Below are 18504 nucleotides of genomic sequence, written 5' to 3'. Positions count from 1 at the left end.
AGAGTGAGAGTGAGAGAAAAGAGAGAGAGTGAGAGACAGAGACAGAGTGAGTGTGAGTGAGAGAAAGAGTGAGTGAGAGACAGGGAAAAGAGAGAGAGTGAGATACAGAGACCGAGTGAGTGTGAGTGAGTGAGAGACAGATAAAAGAGAGAGAGAGTGAGAGACAGAGTGAGTGTGGGTGAGAAAGAAAGAGAGAGAGTGAGAGACAGAGAAAAGAGAGAGAGTCAGAGACAGAGTGAGTGTGAGTGAGAGAGAAAGAGTGAGTGAGAGTGAGTGAGAGACAGAAAAGAGAGAGAGAGAGACAGAGTGAGTGTGAGTGAGAGAGAAAGAGTGAGTGAGAGACAGAGAAAAGAGAGAGAGAGAAAGAGAGAGTGAGTGAGAGACAGAGAAAAGAGAGAGAGAGTGAGAGAGACAGAGAGAGAGAGAGACAGAGTGAGTGTGAGTGAGAGAGTGAGTGAGAGACAGAGAAAAGAGAGAGTGAGAGACAGAGTGAGAGTGAGAGAGAAAGAGAGAGTGAGTGAGTGAGAGACAGAGAAAAGAGAGAGAGAGAGTGAGAGAGACAGAGAGAGAGAGCGAGAAAAAACAACAACACTAGTATTATACAGTGATGTTTCATATTTCATCACACTTACGACAAATCTATAAAACGGCAGTTTTGAGAACTTGATATTTCAAGAAGTGACTATTAAACAACTTTTCTTTTTCTCATATTCATAGTTATAATGGTGACCAGTTGCAGGACCTAAAATACATGCTCTCATATATGAAAATGTTAAAACAAATTATAGTTCATGTTGTTTTTCAACTACCAAATTATTTTGCATGCCTTGTTTATAAATGTATTTGTGTTCTGAACTCGTATGACTTAAATTATTACATATTTGACTATATTATTAAAATATAAAAACATTTAAAATTAAATTTTATAATAATGACCTATTAAATTATTATTAGATTATTAGACTTAAATTATTAATATATTAAAACTTAAATACACTATATATTAAGAAGTTATAAAATATTAATTAGCCATTTTTTTTCCATTATTGAATTATTAAATTAATTACAATTATTATTAGCATTATTAAAGTGTCCCTTTATGATTTTGTAAAGTTACAGTGTTTCTATAATTATGAAGATCAATATATTTTATGATACATTTCAAAATGACATATTTTATCATAGTTTTTGTAAAGTTCAGAGCAAAGTGTCAGTATTTAGACTTTTTTAAAAATATTATACATAATTGAATATGGCATTGACATGTCTAATAATCGCCTCGCCGTCGGTTGTGAATGTGTTGGTCAGGTCTGAGTGTGCAGAAGCTCACCTGCGCAGGTGTCGGACGATGTACTGCAGCGTGGAGATGTTAGTGTGTGGCAGCCGCTTGAGCAGCTCTCTGAGTTTCTGCACTAATGTCTGCACCTCCGGCTCGGTTTCTGGCCCACGATCCACCAGCTCTGGGCTTTTCATGCCCTCGCCGGCCTCTGAGCCGTCTGAGCTCAGGCTCTCCTTCGCCAGTCCCATCAGATCATTATACTGACGGAAGGGCATGATGGGCTCCGGCAGCTGAGGAGGAGACAGAGACCGTGAACATAACACACTACACGCAATAAAAGGTCTTTTCCATGTTAATCAGTGTTTGTCCTAATCAGCCGCGACGATTCTATTTTAGAAACGGTTTCTATTTTTCTGCGACGTCGCGCTGGAACAACAAACACAAAGTGTGGCGATGATGATCTCAGGTGCTGTTTATGTGCTTTATTTAATGTTAAAAGCGTGTAATGTGACTTTGAATATCATTTAGTGCTCCAGCTTTGAGGCTGTAAAAGCAACAATGGATAATTCACCTCAGATCTTGAAATTAAACAAATGGAAACAAGAACGTTCAAACTGTGAACAAACAGTGTATTCTTTGACAAAGATTGTTTTAGTAACTCAGTAGCCTATGTGTTTTAATAATGTTTAAATGGTGTAATATTTGTGAATGATTATGTCTTATCCGGATCTTATCTAGCAAAACAATCGGCCATTTTCTAAAAAAATAAAAATAAATTATATATAGACCTTTCCAACGTGATGACGTAATACGTGGCGTGAGCATTTGTAGTTAAAAAGTATACATATATTTTTTTTTTTGTGTGAAAATGACCGATGGTTTCGCTAGATAAGACCCTTATTTCTCGACTGGGATCGTGTCGAGACTTTGAAGCTGCACTGAGACGGACATTTGAACCTTCTTTGAACATTGGTATAGCTGGTTGCCATTGAAGTCCATTCTGTGTAGAAAAATCCTGGAATGTTTTCCTCAAAAACCTTAATTTCTTTTCGACTGAAGAAAGAAAAACATGGACATCTTGGATGACATGGGGGTGAGTAAATTATCAGCAAAAATGTTTTTGAAAGTGAACTAATGCTTTAATATTAAGTGACTTGCATTTTAGACACAACATTGCCTGTTTTTGTTCAATTTCACCAACAAAGATAGTTCCGAACAAAGCAACAGCACTGTTTTGTGTCCCTGAGCGAAACGCGGCGGTGTTTCATAACTGAATGAACGAATCGGTTGAATGAATGATTCAATGACTCGCTCATTAAGCTTAGTTCCTGAATTGATTCAGTTGAAACTCAGTGACTCACTCATTAACAGTGACTTGCTGCCATTTAAAGTATCTTTTAATTTTTTTAAAGAGGAAAATATGTTTTTGGAATCAGAGCCCCAAAATGAATAAGAAGCAAGTATTGGATTTCATTCAGCACATATGATGCTATAGATTTCGCTCACAAATCAGTGCAAAACGAACAGGAAACGTCTTTCCAGTAAACACTCTTAGAATGGAAGTGTGAGCTTGTATTTGTGTTGACCCGTGTCAGGTGACTCACCTGTCTCAGGTAGAGCTTTAACACGTTGCTGATGTCATGTGGAGACGCCTGCGAGAGCTCCACCAGCTCTTTGCCGTTCTCAAACGCCTGGCACAACTTTTCCACACGGGTCTTCACGCCGTTCACACGATAGATTCCCTGAAGAGGAGCAAAGAAAGCATTAACCCTGTCAAGCCTACTGTGTCTGATATGAAAATATCCAAGACCTCTAAATGATCAGAATGATAATGGTATAAAGTCTTTTAAAACGTCCACCTTCAGCTTGTGGTTCACGTGTCTTTTTTTCTGTCAAATCTTTAATGATTTAATAGAGTAAATGTAAAAGCTTTGATATCGTCAATAATGTTTTTAAGATGAACACTTACTGGACTGAAGCAACTTCGGTTTACTTGATTATCCAAACATCATTTATTAGAAATATCAGGTTAAAATGTGAGTCTCAAATATGATCATCAGGCTTTTGAGGAAGGTTTATTTGTTCATCTCTCAATCATTGTATTGCATTGCATTATATGCTTTAAAAATACAGAGCTTTGATCATAAAACTAAACATTTAAATATCATCTGACTAAGACATTTGGAGATATAGAGTGACGACTGATATTTACATGCATTAAGTTGAGATAAAGATCTCATTGATTGATATTACAAGCTATCAAAATGTCTTCTTTTTGACCATATATCAGAAACTGCACCAAATTGCTCAGTTTGTTGTTGTTTTTTCCTCCTCGAGTATTTATATATTCTCATATTCTCATTATATCAGACAGAATGAGCCATAAAATGCATCGTTTTAAGGTTCAATAAACTATTCCATTTGATGGTATTATCTATGATTGTTTAATATGTCAGGCTTTACAGGATTAAAACGGTTTTGGGAGTAGTGAAGTTCAAATCTGCAAAACTGGGGAATTATTTTTTCCAACCTTGTCCATTAAAACAAATATATCATGAAGTGATGCAATTAACCAGTAATTTGTGTGCATAACTTGCATGCATATAATGTATAAAGTTGTTTATTCGCTGTTTTACTTCAAATTTTATTTGCAAATGAAGCAATGAGCAAACATGCACCAATGAGCCAAAACATTATGACCACTTGTATAATATGCTGTTGGTCTTCCGCGTGCTGCCAAAACAGCGCCGTCCCGAGGTGTGGACTCTACGAGACTCCTGAAGGTGTCTTCTGGTATCTGGCACCAAGACATTAGCAGGAGATTCTTCATGTCCTGTAGGTTGCAATCTCACAGATGCTCAATTGGACTGAGATCTGGGGAATTTGGAGGGCCAGGGCGACACATTGAACTCTTCATCAGTGTGTGCATTATCCTGCAGAAAGAGCCTCTTCCACCAGGGAACACCAGTGTCATGAAGGGCTGAACCTGCTCTGCAACAGTGTTTAGGTCGGTGTCACCTGTCAAATTTACGTCCACATGGATATCCAGACCCAGGGTTTCCCAGAAGAACATTGCCCAGAACATCACACTCCCTCCACCGGCTCGTCGTCGTCCCACAGTGATCCTGGCGCATCACTTTATCAGGTAAATGGCACACATACACGGCCGTCCATGTGATGTAAAAGAAAACAGAACTCATCTGACCAGACGACCTTCTTCCACTCCTCCAAGGTCCAGTTCTGACGCTCGCGTGACGATTGTACTCTTTCACGAGTGGACAGGTTCATCCAGGCGCTCTGATTGCTCTTCTGTGTGTTGTGACACATTCCTCCCTTAACCATCATTAAAGTTTGTGTGACTTGTGCCACAGTAGAGCTTCTGTTGGCTCGGACCAGACGGGATGGTCTTCAATGCTCTCATGCATCGATGAGGCTTCGGCGTCCAACACCCTGTCGCCGGTGTGTGGTTTATTCCTCCTCAGACACGGTTAGTAAATCCTCATCACTGCTGACCGCACAAACCTCGCCGATTCAGAGATACTCAGACCCAGTCGCCTTGCCAAAACAATGTGGCCCGAGTCAAAGTCACTGAGATCTTTATTCCTGCCCATTTCTGCTCATCAAACATGTTCATTACGAGAACTGATTGTTTGCTCACCATCTAATCTACCCAGACCTTAATATGTGGCCTTGTTAGGAGATGATCAACGATATTCGCTTCAACTTCAATGTTTTGGCTCATCAGTGAACATTTATAATTCATTTAATGCTGGTAAACATTCAAACCAATCCGATAGAAATAAAGCTTTCAAAGCTTTCCTCTCGCACCTTCATTTTGAGTGCTCTCCTCTCGATCTCTGTGATGCACTTCTTGATGATGAAGGGAACGCCCTCCACGTCGCCCTGCAGGACTTGAGAGAAATCCCGTCCGAAGAGCTGCAGACGACCCTGGAGCTTCTTATGACCACACTGGATGGCCAGAGACTCCAGACACTTCTTATGGCACGCCAGGAAACACTGACACACAAACACACACAGATGAGATCAGATGAGAACAAAACGAGAACTGAATAATGACAATATTGTCTTCTGTAGAGCTGCTTTACAGCTGAAAATGAAGTTTTCTGTCTGTTTACTGGTTATTACTGCGAAGCTGCTTTAAAACAATTTGCACTGTATTGGGTTCAATGATAAGGATTTATATATATATATATACAGACCCTTTCCAAAAAATTTGAATATTACATGAAATCACACAGTAATTACACAGTGATACCATGGTCATTGAACCAGGTTTTGGTTCTTTTGGCAGTGTAGGCAGGTGCAAATCCTGCTGGAAAATGAAGGAAGCATGAAGTGCTCTGGAAATGTCCTGGTAGACGGCTGCGTTGACTCTGGATTTAATAAAGCACGGTGGACCAAAGTCCTCTTTTCTGATGAGAGCAAATTTTGCATCTCATTTGGAAACCAAGGTCCCAGAGTCTGGAGGAAGAATGGAGAGGCACACAATCCAAGATGCTTGAAGTCCAGTGTGAAGTTTCCACAGTCTGTGTTGGTTTGGGGAGCCATGTCATCGGCTGGTGTTGGTCCACTGTGCTGTCCACTCAACGCAGCCGTCTACCAGGACATTTCCAGAGCACTTCATGCTTCCTTCAGCAGACAAGCTTTATGGAGATGCTGACTTCATTTTCCAGCAGGATTTGCACCTGCCCACACTGCCAAAATAACCTGGTTCAGTGACCATGGTATCACTGTGTAATTACTGTGTGATTTCATGTAATATTCTAATTTTTTGAAATCCTGTTTCCGTGGGTTTTATGAGCTGGAAGCCCAAATTATGTACAAATAAACAACTAAATACTTGAAATCGTTTAAGTTGTGGGCCCTGAATCTATAATCTATGGAAGTTTAACGTTTTGAATGGAATTATGGAAATAAACTTTTCTATGATATTCAAATTTTTTGGGAAGGGTCTGTATATATATATACACATTTTAAGTTGTGTTGCTGTTGTTTCGACCCATGTAATGTGTTCTAATAAGAAAACACCAATATGTTTGATACCAGAGAACTTTTACAATTCTCGATTGATTCCAATTTTGATACCCCAGCAAAACTAACCTTACTAATATAGGATTTAATTAAAATAATAAGAACAGTCTCAATATGGACTTGATTATCTGCACCAATTATTTCATGATGACACACTTAAATCATTCGAACAAATAAGAAATGAATTCACACTCCCAAGGTAGATATTTACAACTGAGACATTTCCTCACAATGCATAAGGATCTAGAAATTATTAAAAAAACCTCCCCAATAGAAGTTTATTTTAAAGAAATGCAAATTGGACGTGCGGTCAAAAAAATAATTTCTAAAGTTATTATTTTTGACTAAGAATTCAAATAACACATTACAGATCAAGGAAAAATGGGAGGCTGAAATTAATGAAACAGTTCCTCTTGAAACTTGAGAGGAAGCTTGTGGAGAGGGACATCTCCTGACCAACTCTAATGTCTGGAGGGAATTCAAATGGAAGATAATAACCAGATTTTTTCCCCACAGATAATTGCAAAATGTAATCCATCCTGCTCACACAAGAGCTGGAGAAATTGTGGCCAACATGTTGGTAACCACACTCATATCTTGTGGTCATGTCCAAAATTAAGAAATTACTGGAAAGATATATTTGATGCTCTTAAAGAAATCTTCCAGTATGAAATCCCAGAAGACCCCATAATAGCCCTTCTAGGTGTGCGTCCAGAGGGCCTTGAGGGTAGAGCTAAAAGCCATTAAGTGTATTACATGCAGATGGTTAAAACCTGACCCTCCATCATACAACGCTTGGATTCAAAACGTATGGAACAAATCACATTTGCATTACGACTCCAGAAAACGGTTTTCTTAAAGAGGTGGGCCCCTGTAATGCCTTTAATACTCCAGTGATCATGAGTTATACTGTCACATACACCCTGTGTTCATCTCTGCCTTTCTCCATTCCTTTATTTTTATTTATTTATTTATTTATTTTTTCCTCCCCCTGTAATTGTTTTCATTATCTGTAATGTGTACGATATAATTAAGTCTTGAAGAATTGTCAATATTGTGGAAACATAATGGACTAACATGTTAAAACCCGATGCCATACTGTATTGTATGTAATGCTGTGGTTTAAAAAAACAAAAAAAAGTAAAAAAAAAACAAACAAAAAAACTAGTTATTGTTTTTGACCCATGTATCCTTGTATTGTAATAAATAAGGCTATGAAACCCAAAATTTTAGATACCAGTGAAATTTAACAATTCTTGATTACAATTTCAATACCAGAGCTAAAACTACTAATATAAATTTAAAAGATTATCAAAAAACAAGTAAACAGACGTTAATAACAAAAGATTTGTTCAACTACAAGCAATGACAAATAGCAAATAACAAAGATACAAATGAAATAATCAGTGTTTTTAATGTATATATTAAAAGCACTGTAGAGCTGTAAAGCTTTAATGTAAAAACCTCACAATAATGGTGTTTTATACAGTTGATTTGCAGGTATTATAGATCTACAGTTTTGTCTTAAATGCATTGGTCAGTCTCACCTCCTCACATTCTGCGCCCTGGAAATAAACGTAGCTGTCACACTCTCTGCACTTTGATGGCGTGCGCAGTTTGCGCAGCCGATGGGTTTTTGCAGCTTTGGACAATCCCACATTTTTGAAAGGTCCAGTGGGCACCACGCTTTCCGGTTCAATCCCATTTATACCTAAAACACAACAAACATCCACACACACTCATCATATATAATGACTACATACTACACTGAACTAGATCGACTAAACAAGATCTCTTCAATATCTTTATTGTTTCTCCTAGACAGCAATGAGTTTAAGGCAGGACACTACAGATGAATGGGGTGCAACGTTTAACTAATATATATCACTTTCCCAGTTGATAGTTAATCACAGGACTTTTTCTTTTAGACATAAACTTAGAAAATTTCTGGAATGTTGTTTAAATAAGCAAATGAGGCATTATCTAATTAAAATTGCACTAATTTGCATATATTTCCAGGACCAAAATCTGAGCATTTGATAAAGCCAGGTTCAAAGTTTTAGTTTCATTTTGTTGATTGACACATTTCAAGAGTTAAAGGTTTTTACTGAGGGGATTGTGGATTTCTCTTTTTATCCTCCTTTTATCAATCAGAAACATTTTCAACATGTTTTTAGGAATAAAATGTTAAATACATCAGTTGAATGATACATGAACAAACTCAGTGCAGGAGAAAAAACTTAGGGAACACAAGTTTGGGGTCCACTTGTTAGTTGCTTATTAGCTTGCATATTACTAGCATATCGGCTGATTATCAGTACTTATTAATGCCTTATTCTGCATGAACATATTCTACATCTCTTAATCCTACCCAATAGCTAAACTTAACCACTACAACAACTACCTTATTAACTATTAATAAGCAGTAAATTAGGAGTTTATTGAGGCAAAAGCCGTAGCTAATCGTGAATATGTGAATGTGAATAACCAAATTGTGACCAAAACACATGCAATATATATATATATTGCATTTGAAATCTATGGGTGCAAATAGGTAAAGTGTAATAAAATAAACACTTAAATGTGCACTTTGGATGGATTATTTCCACGTTATAGGAGCAAAATAGCCGAAAATCCCGAAATTGGCCAGTGCATGAAAAACATTGGTTTTGTTTGTAGTGTCTAGTCTTAAACGGAGAGCAAATTGAGACTTTGGCTCAAGTCTCCTGCTTCTCAGATGCTTCTCCATAGAAAAAGACCCCAGTAATCTCACATGTGTTTCCTCTAGAATTTCAGAAGAGATTGTTTCAATTGTGCTCAGATTTGCAAAGACGCCCGAGCAATAAAACGTTCCTCTGGGTATTTATGTTTAATGTTTCCTTGAACTGTAATCTGTCACTCACTTTGTTCAAATGGGGTCATGGTGCCGTCTCTCTCCTCTAAATCCTCATTGGACGACAAGGTGGCTGCAGAAACTGGCCTTGAAGGTTTTGAGATGTCACCTGAGACCAAAACAACATACAAAATTATGGTTTATAAAAAAGTTTTTATTTTATTACTGTAAATGCCGAGGTGTTGAACTGAGAGATATCAGAGGTCACCCATTTGCTTTATATGTAGACTCCTAAATGATTGTGTATATTTTAAATATTTGTCTATTTTTTTGTGTAGATTAAGTAGTTGGTCTATTTAATACAGATGTTTCACTGTTTGAGCAAAATAATTCAGCATTTGTAATGGCAATTGCTTTAAGAATCTGCAGAGGTGGGAGTAAGTCACAAGTAAGTCTCAAGTCTTAACCTTCAAGTCTCAAGCAAGTCCAAGTCAATTTTGTGAAAAGCAAGTCAAGTCACTGCTTTATGTCAAGCAATTCAAGTCAAGTCGTAGCTTGGGTTAAGCAAGTAACTGGCAAGTCATAAATTTTTGACGATTTAACTGAATTTATATATTAAAGTAAGTTAAAACTGTAGTAGTTACGGACTATGGGATTTTTATTTGCAACAAAAAAATTGCAATATGCATTTCTACTCAAAAGGACTCCACATACAGCTGAGTTGTTAATACAATAAAAATCTAAAAATAAAAAAATAAATAAAATGTAAAACTACATAGCCTAAAATGTAACTGAAATTAGGCCAACATAAAAGCATGTAAAATATTGAAACAGCTGCTGTACCTAAATATGCCTCAAACATTGCAGAAGACCATTAAAAAGTATTAATCAATGCAAGTATAATGGTTTCTATGCCACCAAATGGCATTCTTCAAACAAGCATCCCCTTTATGGAACATGAACATGTATATCCTCAAGTTAGATATTAAGTTAGAGAGAAAAGAGAAAGAGAAAGAGAGGTTATTTGATTTAGTATGATTAAAGTGAGTGAATGTGTGTGCATATGTATGGGTGAAGAGTGAAGAGTGTATTGTTTGCATGTGCATGGTTGAGTTTGACTGTTTTTTTTATTTTCATGTGTGTGTGTGTGTGTGTGTGGAGAGAGAGAGGTGTGATTTGAGTGTGATTAATATTTGTGAGTGAATGTGTGTGTGTGCAGAGTGTATTGTTTGTTTGCATGTGCATGGTTCTGCTTGCAAGTTCGAGGTTTTTATTAATTTTTTATTTGTTTTGTTTTATTTATTTGTGGATGCATGGTTGGGTTCGCAAGTCTGTATGAATTTTTTTATTTGTGTGTGTGAGGGTGTATACAATCTTTTATGTGCATCCCCAAAAACTATCCATAGGCTTTTCACTCAAAGTCTAACACTGAAGACCAATTATTAGACAGTGTACGATTGCAAAAAAAAAGTTTACAGTTTGACAAAAGCACAAGGTTGTGTTTTATTGCGAGTGTACACAAATATAAGTAAACACTTTGCAGTTTGAATGATGTCCTGTACTATGAACTAAATGACAGAGTATGTTTGTATGTTTCCACTGTTCGATCGCGCCCACGCCTCTTTCACACACACCCACACACACCCACACGCAACATATTTCAGCATTGCAATCTTGACATCGCACTCGCAGCCTGTTCAGCCACAGAGCTAAGACAGATTAGGTGACCGTTAAGAACCCGCGTATCTAACAGTAGTTCCGCATTACATTCATTAATTTGCACGTGAGTGTTATTTATTTTTATACCGTGTAAATTCATGCACCAACCGTGACACCCGTACCGTTTCGGTTCAATACGAATACATGTACCGTTTCACCCCTAGTCTGTGCAGCGCCAGCTCAAGTCGAACAAGCCTGTTAGCGCTCTCTGCTTGCCTGCTGCGTCACGTGGTTAGGTTGCGGTGCGTTCAAAAACAGATATTTATTAAACAGAATACAAGTTGAGTCATTTAACTCAAGTCCGAGTCAAGTCTCAAGTCATGAATATAAAGTCAAAGTCAAGTCTTTTATAAATATTTGTCAAGCAAGTCTCAAGTCCTAAAATTTGCGACTTAAGTCCGACTCGAGTCAAGTCATGTGACTCGAGTCCCCCACCTCTGAGAATCTGTAATAATGCTGAAAGGTCAATAAAACAATAGACTGATCTGGTTTTGTCTCTTACCAGTGCTGGAGGTCGGGGAGCCCAGTCCACTTCCCGGACCAACACTGTCAGTGTCACTCAGTGTGGACGGCCAGGACTTATGAGCTTGATGATGGTCTCTACCTGCAATGACAAATCACAACACATATGTCCACATAATCAATCATTATTCGTTTTAAAATGACAATTCACATCAAATACCATAAATATTGTGACTGCAATGATAAAAACAGCGATCACACTGACAGCAATCTCTTCTGTAACACTGATAAGAAGGTAAGAAGATATGGGTGACACTTTATTTTAAGGTGTCATTGTTACAGTGTAATTATATATTTAAGTACTGAGTGATATTAAGCAACTACATGTACTTACTATAGGGTTAGGGTAGGATTAGGATTTGTTTGAGGGTTATTTGCATGTAATTATGCATAATTTACTGTTATTACTATGGTGAGTGCATGTAACAAATGTAACAAGGACACTGTAAAATAAAGTGTTACCAAGATTTGTTGTGCGTACGGCCCCTAAAAACTGATTTCGGATCATTTATTGTATGTAAAACTGACCTTGACCTCGTCTTTGTTTAACCACGGCCCCTTCTCCAAACCCCGCCTCCTCTGGGGTGGGCGGAGCTTCAGAGCTGTTGTTCCGGGTTCGAACATGCCTGATTGGGATAAAAATTATTGCATCATTTCCTTATTGTAACACATTCTTAATAACGTACAGATTGTTACAGCGACATTTCAAGCATTCGTGCTCAATGCACAATTTATCTGGAAGTAATATTAACTAGGGCTGCACGATCTGAGGAAAAAATCATATTGCAGTTTTTCTGATAAAAATTGACTGAAATTCACAATTTTGCCAAAAATAATATAATATAAAATAAGTAACACTTTACAATAAGGTTTCAGTTGTTTACATTAGTTAACATGAACTAACAATGAACAATACTTCTACAGCATTGATTAATAAATGTTAATCTCAGCATTTACTAATACATTTTTAAGATCAAAAGTTGCATGTTAACATTAGTGAACATTAGTGCACTGTGAACTAACATGTTAATAAACTAACATTAACAAAGGTTAATAAATGCTGTAAAAAATATATTATTCACACATTTGTTCATGTTAGTTAATGTAGTTAACAAATGTTAACAAATAAGACCTTATTGTAAAGTGTTACCAATAACTATTACTAATTACTAAATACAAATGTGAAAAATAAGAAATATTGCTATTTTAATATTTCACAGTAAAGTAAATAAATTGTGCATTTAAAAAAAAATACATTTTACAATTGTAAATGTACAATACTTATATTTATGTCTTAATTTCATTTTCAATTGTCAACCATGAAACCAAAGGTTGTATTTGTTAACATTAGTTAATGCACTGTTAACTAACATGAAGAAACAGCAAACAACTGTATTTTTATGAACTGACATTAACAAAGATGAATACATTAATAAATACTGTAATAAATGTATTGCTCATTGTTAGTTGATGTTATTAACACATTAACTAATGTTAACAAATGAGACCTTATTGTAAAGTGTTACCAATTAAATTGCAGCACATGTGAGTTGATAATCGTACAAAGCCATATCACAATTTCGGTTTTATTTTGATTAATCATGCAGCCCTAATATCAACTAAAAATGCAATGCAGTGAGGTCATGTGACAACTGTAAAAAACATGCACGTTGCCTACTTTACCAAAAAATAGTTTATAATATAGTATGCCAACATCCCATTCTGAACATACTCAATGATGTGTTGTAACAGGGATTGCTCTTACTGGTGGCTGGACGCAGAGTACGGCTCAAACTGGTACTGTATGGGCAGGTCTGTGCGGAGCTGCAGGTTCTTGACGTACGAAGCGTATTGCTGACCCGGATCATACAGCTTACAGCTCTCACAGAGCGTCTGGAAATGCACCGGCAGCGCTGCCGTCTGAACATGCATCGTCTGATAGTACGAGATGGTGCACTGGACAGAGAGGAAGAGGACGCATTAAACACAAAAGCATCCCTTTACACACACCAGTGGCCTAAAAAGTGGCAGGATTAGGATTTGTGTGTCCCAAATACAGTATATTTAAAATGTTATACGACCAGATGGAGTACTACTTTTCTGTTAGATTGCATTTTAGGCTAATATTACTCACAATCCCTTGTAACCCCTTTAAAACCCCTTAAGTGTCACCGGTGGGCCCACAGCCATTACATATTTAAAACAGTAATATCCTATACTAAACCTAAACTAATCTTGACAAACTATATATCATTTGAAAGCTTACAATATCTAGTTTTTATATCTGATTTTGAAATAGCGACGAACGTGAAAATTCATGAAAGAATGGTAGAAACCTCAGTTTGTTTTCATGCCAAGAGTTCAAAAGATAACATCCATTCAATTTTTTTTGTTGAAAAAAACGTCTGAAATTTTTTTAAATATAAAGAAAAAAATAATAGATTCATCATTTGTGATGAGGCAGCGAGCTATAACGCACATACATGTTCTTTTATGTGTTTATTAGAGGTTGAATTCATATCAGAAATCTGCCAAACTTCCCATACAACTTCTGAATAGTGTACTTCATAAATTGTAAGAAAATTGTATGAAATAATGGTTTAGATCACTCAAGCCACATATGGAAATGGAGGCGCCCTTATATGGGCAGTAATGGAGTCTGGTTGTCTCCTAGTGAAAAAGTTTGGTACTGCACCCAAACAAAATCTCACTGAAAGCTCATTTTTTGAGATATCAACCTAAAATTTGAAACACAACTTGTTCAGATTTTTGGCTTTGATTTGTTTTGCAGTTTTAGAGTCCAACATGTTTTGAAAATGTATATTTTATATAAAATATGAATCATATTTTTTTTTACATTGTACATTTTCATATAGTCAAGACTTCTATAACTTTTTATGTTTCACTTTCTTAAATTATTCCACTTCTACAAAAATCGTCAATATTCGTCTATATTCCAAAGTATTTTTGTATTACAACCATTTAAGTTCAAAATGTGCATTTTCATGTCTATTAAAAAAAAAAAGGGGGGGGGGGGGGGGGACACTTAAGGGGTTAAAGGCCTGGGTATATTTAATTTTCGTGTCCGCACAGCTTTCAAAGTATATTCAAGTGCGGATGGACACAGTCGACACATGCTTTTTCTACTACAGAGGTCAGAGGGCAGCACTGAGTCGTGTCATTTACAGGAGATTAGCTCGGAAGGACAGAAGAAGAAAAGTAGCGGATCTGCCATTGCATGCACAGTTTAGAACAAGAACCAAAACATAACGCTGGTGAAGGATATGCTGTTTGCTAACGGTTTTGTATCATTCTTTACACACTCCTCTGCGACTACAGTACATCACAACTGTGTCTATCGCCACCTAGTGGACTCTTCTGTCCCAACATTCACCTTGAGCATGTGCTGTTGCACGTACACCATCTCATCACAAAAAATTGTCTGCACGCGGACGGTTCAATGTCACGATATATGATATTATCGCCATATTATCTTATTATTTTGCTATGTAAATAAGCTTCCTGGGTTCTCGAATCTGACTAGACAAGAGGCTTTCCAAATATATGCTGACTTTGAGTGCCACTTCACAAGGCTCAAGTGACGATCAACACGTCTCCTGGGTAATGATGAAGCTGATGTTTCACTTCACAGAGATCGATGCACTGAAGAGCGCTGACGACAGTCATGGGACAAAGATATCACACTCATCTTCTGACAACTGATGGCAAACTGATTTTTTTCACAAATATATGACTTGACCTGAAGAAGGACATACGCAGGTAATTGCATTCGCTCAGTTCCCTTCTCGCTGTCTGCTCTGTGTGTGTGTGTGTGTGTGTGGAGGAGCTACCTGAGACCCACCTCCACACTTAGTGATAGGCTAAAATGCTTGTGAAATTCATTTTTATGTTAACAAACATGAATGTAAACACAATGGGCAACATATCGCGTCACCAAAACGTATCGCGGTCATGTCCATAAATCGTGCGATAAGTCAATATAGGAATTATCTCGATGGGCCAACCTCCCGATAATGAAAAGATCGTCGTGGAACGCGGACAACCGAAGAATACTTTGGGCTTAAGTCTGTGATAGCACTGGCATACTGTTTTTGGGAACAATTTCACTTATGTCACTTTTTTTCATATTAAAACAATGAGAATGGAGTTTTTTTTTTTTTTTTTGCATTACGATAAAATGTACTTGTGATGAAAATCTCTCACCGCTCGCAGGATCTGGTCGGTCTGTCTGATGAGCTCTTGGATCTGTTTGAGCACGTTCACCTTCATGTCCTCCAGCTCCTGCTGTTGAGTCGTGGCGTCCGCGATGCAGGTGCGATACGTCGCCTCGGCCTCCTCCGCCTGTGGACACACACACACACACACACAGACTTGACATAGTACTTCCTCTAGCTTGCTTGTCTTAAACGGGGTATATAATGAAAACTAATTAGTCGACTTGATTGTTTTGTAAATCAGGCACAAATGCTGCCCTTGAAATTGAATTTTTTGGTGAATATTATGAAAATTCAAAAGTAAAACAAGTGAGCAATGATATTTTGCTTACAGAACATTCATTGCATTTAGGGATGGCCCGATACCGATACTGGCATCGGGGATCGGGCCGATACTGTCCTCATATACTCGTACACATAAAAATTTGCCGATACCACGCACCGATACCACGTACATTTTGCAAAACGAAACTGCGAGTGCTTTGACAAGGTGAACTGAGGCATAGACGCGCGAGCTGGTCGAGCACATCCCTTAGTTTAAACAGACATCAGTGGAAAGTTTGTTCAGTCAGATGTCAATGGCAAAGAAATTAAACGAGGCATGTAGCTTATTATGAACGTTAACTGACGAGAGAGAGAGAGAGAGAGCGAGCGCACTTCTGTTGAATGCTCTTGATTGCTGATCGTTCACTCAGCACATGTTATTTGGATGAAAACTAAATCGTATATGTAAGTAAAGTAAAACATGAACTGTTACCTGGCTGAAGTATAACGAGTGGTTCCCTACATTATTACAGGACGTGTGCAGGTTAAGAAGTTTCATGAACGCAAACATCCGAAGCGCGCGCCTCACAAACCAGCGTCTCAGCGCGCGAATACTGAATTAAATTGTCTTTCACGTCTTGCGCTTGTACGGACGAATTCACACAAAACTATGTAATAACGCCCGTCTTGGTGAGTATCCTATAGTAAACAAAGTCGGTTATATCTCAAATGAACGAAGCATGTTCAAATGCGGTCCGTGCGTTCGGTCTTAAAGGGGCAGCAGTCTAATAAACCTGCTTCTGTGTTTTAATGTTAATCAAACAAAGGACAAAGAAATACTCACTGCTCTTGACTAAATAGGCTACCCTTTTCAACTTTACAAAAAACTTTATTCAAATTTCTGTACCTGTTAGATCTACCCGAAAAACTCTAAAAACACTGTTTATTTCATTTGTAGCCTTTCTTTGCTCTATTGTATTTATTTGTCCTATTTGTAATTCGATTGCTTGTTCTTATTTTGTTACTGACTGCTTATTTGTTTTAAATTCACATTAATTAGGCTGCTAGTTTTTGTTGTAGTATCAAAATTGGATTAAATAATTGATATTTCACTGGTTTTGACAAACATCTGAACCGCTGACCCGATCCTCAGCACTGAGCCCTGCTGGAGCAGCTCTAAATATGTGCTGTGCTGTTAAATGAAAGATAAAATATGATAGAGCAATAGAATGAACAATGACAGTAACAGAAGCTCATACAATGCATTTTAGCAGGCTTAATTAAGCATGAAAATAACTGAAGGAAATATATATATTTAATGAACAAATTAAGCCAACTAATATGATTTATAATCTTTCGGTTTATCTACTAATACATTCAAAAATTACAGATGCAGTGAAAATTCAGGGATCGGTTACGGTATCGGTATCGGTGAGTACCAAAAATTACAGTATCGGACTCGTTCTGCAAAAAGTGGTATTGGGACATCCCTAATCGCATTGTGACATTTTCATGACAATAACATCCCAAACTCTCATTACTGTAATGCTCAGTGTTTCCCACAGATTAGAAAGCAATTAGTGGTGTGTGTGTGTGTGTGTGTGTGTATGTGGTGGGGGGGGTTGGTTGTGGTTCAAAATAATTCCTTCGTTAATAATTCTATACACAGTCACATTTATTATTGTGACTGTGTAGTCTCATTATTATTATTAATACACATTAATTAATATTAATTAAATATTAATCAAAAATGCTTCACACCTTCACAAAATCCACACATTTAACACCCTAAAAATGACATAACAGCTTATATAGTGTTTTGACCTTGACAACCCAACTGCGTTTTAACCCAAACTTGCAACTAACGTTAGTTAACTTACTAAAGAAGGCGCAATTGCTTGTTTACTATATTATAAAAAATATTTTATATTCTGAATACAATGTTGTCAGTATGTTAATGTTGGAGTCCCTTTTGTCATTTTTATGTCATTTTATGTCAGTAATGTTGTCAGTATGTTAATGTTGGAGTCCCGACCGGACTCCAACATTAACACACTGACAACATTGTATTCAGAATATAAAATATTTTTTTATCTCGTTTTCATGGAGACAGATGCGGTGTGCACGGAGGGGAGGGGCTGTGTGTGTGTGTGTGTGTATGTGAGAGAGACGTGTGAGTGACGGAGGGAGAGCAGGGAAAGGAAATGCAGCTGAATGAATACGCTGTGTGTTTTAAATAGAGTAAAAAATAAATACATTAATAACGAAACGCAATATGTGGCGGCCGGTGTTGATTCTGTGGCGCACCGCCACGAATTAGTCTATGTGTGGGAAACACTGATGCTTACTGAAAAAGTTTTTATAGTTCTCATTAGTCTGGTGGTTTTTCTAATGGTGATTCTAATCATTTTTAGATTTTAGATTCATTTCATTTTAAATAAATAAGTTAAAACATAAATTAAAGGCAATCCACAAATACTACAATAATGTATCAATACTATACAACAACAAAATGATCTCACTTTGTTTATACAAAAAAAAAAGAAGCTTTTTGGATTATAAAAAAATAATAATGTGTAAATCCTATGATCCTAAAATAG

The 18504-nt window shown here is 37.1% G+C and overlaps 1 protein-coding gene across 2 annotated transcripts in view; it reads right to left on the bottom strand.

Moving 5' to 3' along the window:
• arhgap45a (Rho GTPase activating protein 45a) overlaps positions 1 to 18504 on the bottom strand; it is a 51258-nt gene that overhangs the window by 3890 nt on the left and 28864 nt on the right. For both annotated transcript variants that reach the window (XM_084119611.1, XM_084119612.1), the window contains exons 12-20: positions 15630 to 15767; positions 13171 to 13361; positions 11934 to 12031; positions 11386 to 11487; positions 9235 to 9333; positions 7879 to 8042; positions 5108 to 5296; positions 2884 to 3021; positions 1331 to 1569 (exon numbers count right to left, since the gene is read on the bottom strand). In XM_084119611.1, coding sequence (XP_083975737.1) covers positions 1331 to 1569; positions 2884 to 3021; positions 5108 to 5296; positions 7879 to 8042; positions 9235 to 9333; positions 11386 to 11487; positions 11934 to 12031; positions 13171 to 13361; positions 15630 to 15767 — 1358 coding nt within the window. The remainder of the gene's footprint in view (positions 1 to 1330; positions 1570 to 2883; positions 3022 to 5107; positions 5297 to 7878; positions 8043 to 9234; positions 9334 to 11385; positions 11488 to 11933; positions 12032 to 13170; positions 13362 to 15629; positions 15768 to 18504) is intronic.

This window comes from Abramis brama (assembly GCF_963993115.1).
Source record: "Abramis brama genome assembly, chromosome: 7".
Lineage (NCBI taxonomy): Eukaryota > Metazoa > Chordata > Actinopteri > Cypriniformes > Leuciscidae > Abramis > Abramis brama.
Note: the sequence above shows the minus strand (reverse complement) of the source record. Positions and strands in the feature narration are given on the sequence as shown.